Source organism: Lactuca serriola, chromosome 4 (genome assembly GCF_051521515.1).
Source record: "Lactuca serriola cultivar US96UC23 chromosome 4, Lser_US96UC23_V15, whole genome shotgun sequence".
NCBI classification, from domain to species: Eukaryota; Viridiplantae; Streptophyta; class Magnoliopsida; order Asterales; family Asteraceae; genus Lactuca; species Lactuca serriola.
The window spans coordinates 350892279-350893805 of record NC_136411.1 but is presented as its reverse complement, the minus strand read 5'-3'; the positions used below and the strand labels follow the sequence as shown (position 1 = coordinate 350893805).

Below are 1527 nucleotides of genomic sequence, written 5' to 3'. Positions count from 1 at the left end.
CCTATTTGCGGCCCGTGTCCCCTACATAAATGGTTAGTCTTGGTCATTTGTAGTTGTTGACGTTAGTGAGTTCACTATCACAGAAAGACAAGTTGTACCCGACGTTTTCCAGTTATAAAGCATGTGTAAGCTTGTTTCAATTCTTCTTCTACTCCAATTCTTGTCTCCTTGATTGTTTGATTGTTTGATCACTGGTAAGATCCGTTTACAGGACCTTACAATTGGTATCAGAGAAAAATCGGTGTCAAAGCATCAATCAATCGAGTTTTCGGCCATTTAAACTCATATTCTTCATTGTTTGAGATTGGGCTTGGTATTTTCGTTGCTAAAAGGGGATCAAATTTGCTTTAAATTTGCGTTTTCGTGAATTTCTGGGAGTTTACTGCCAAGTGATTACGGCCGTAAACTCAGTTTACAACCGTAAACTCAAGAATCTTCAAACACCATAAACTCAAGAATCTTCAAACACAGTAAACTGTGTTATTGGACCGTAAACAGAGCATCTTCAAAGACTGTAAACTCATCTTTAGTGACCGAAAACACTTTGATCGTAAACACTTTGACCGTAAACACCCGACCGTAAACTCAGTTTACGGCCGTAAACAACTGACCAGAAACTCATTTTTGTTACATTTTTCTTATTTTAAACGTTAAAATTAATAAAGAAAATGGATTCCCAAAGTCAAACACATCATCATGTACCGGATTCTGTCATGGCAACAACCACACGTATTCCAAGACTGTTGTCTGCAGATGGTTTTCCTGAATGGAAATACCGGATTGAGAAGTATATTAAAATAAAATACTTCAAAGTTTGGAGCAGCATCATCGAGGGTCATGTTCGAATTACCACCACTGTTGCAGGACAACTAGTTGACAAAGCAGTTGACAACTATACATATGAGGATTTTGAGAAAGTTGAAGAACAGAAAAGGGCTTTGGCCACTCTGACCATGGCTTTATCTCCCGATATAGCTCAAGGTTTCAGAGAGTGTACTTCAGCTAAAGCTTTGTGGGAAGCTTTGATTGAGGTGTATGAAGGAAATGAAGACATGAAGGAAAGCCGCCAGGATATGCTGAGAATGAAATTCAACATGTTCAATTACATTCCCAGATTAACCTTGGAGGCTCAGCTACAACGATTCACCACTCTCACTATTGAGATAACATATCTAGGATTTTCTTGACCAAATCTGAGATAAACAAAAAGCTACTGAATGCTCTTCCAAAGTCATGGGACATGAATGTAGCTGTTATTAAGAAGACGAAGGATCTGAATCGCATCACTCTTGCTGAAACAATGGCGATCATCAAAGCTTGTGATATTGATGATAAACAACGAGAGATTAATCATGTGAATTCGTATTCGACTGCGAATCTTGGAATTTCTTCCTCAGGTCAAGTATTTGCTGTTCAACAACCACAAATTCAAACCTTTACTGCTGCGTCATCCATGCCTCACCCACAAATCCATACGTATGCTACTCCACAAACTGTTCCCTCCTCTAATATGCCAGTTGTAGCCTC

General features: G+C 39.0%; 1 protein-coding gene across 1 annotated transcript; it reads left to right on the top strand.

Annotated features, from left to right (window-relative positions):
* The first annotated feature begins 713 nt into the window (after window positions 1-713).
* On the top strand, window positions 714-1187 carry LOC145099671 (uncharacterized). Its single transcript, XM_079037204.1, has one exon. The coding sequence runs from the start codon at window positions 714-716 to the stop codon at window positions 1185-1187; it is 474 nt and encodes a 157-aa protein (XP_078893330.1).
* Window positions 1188-1527: the final 340 nt, after the last annotated feature.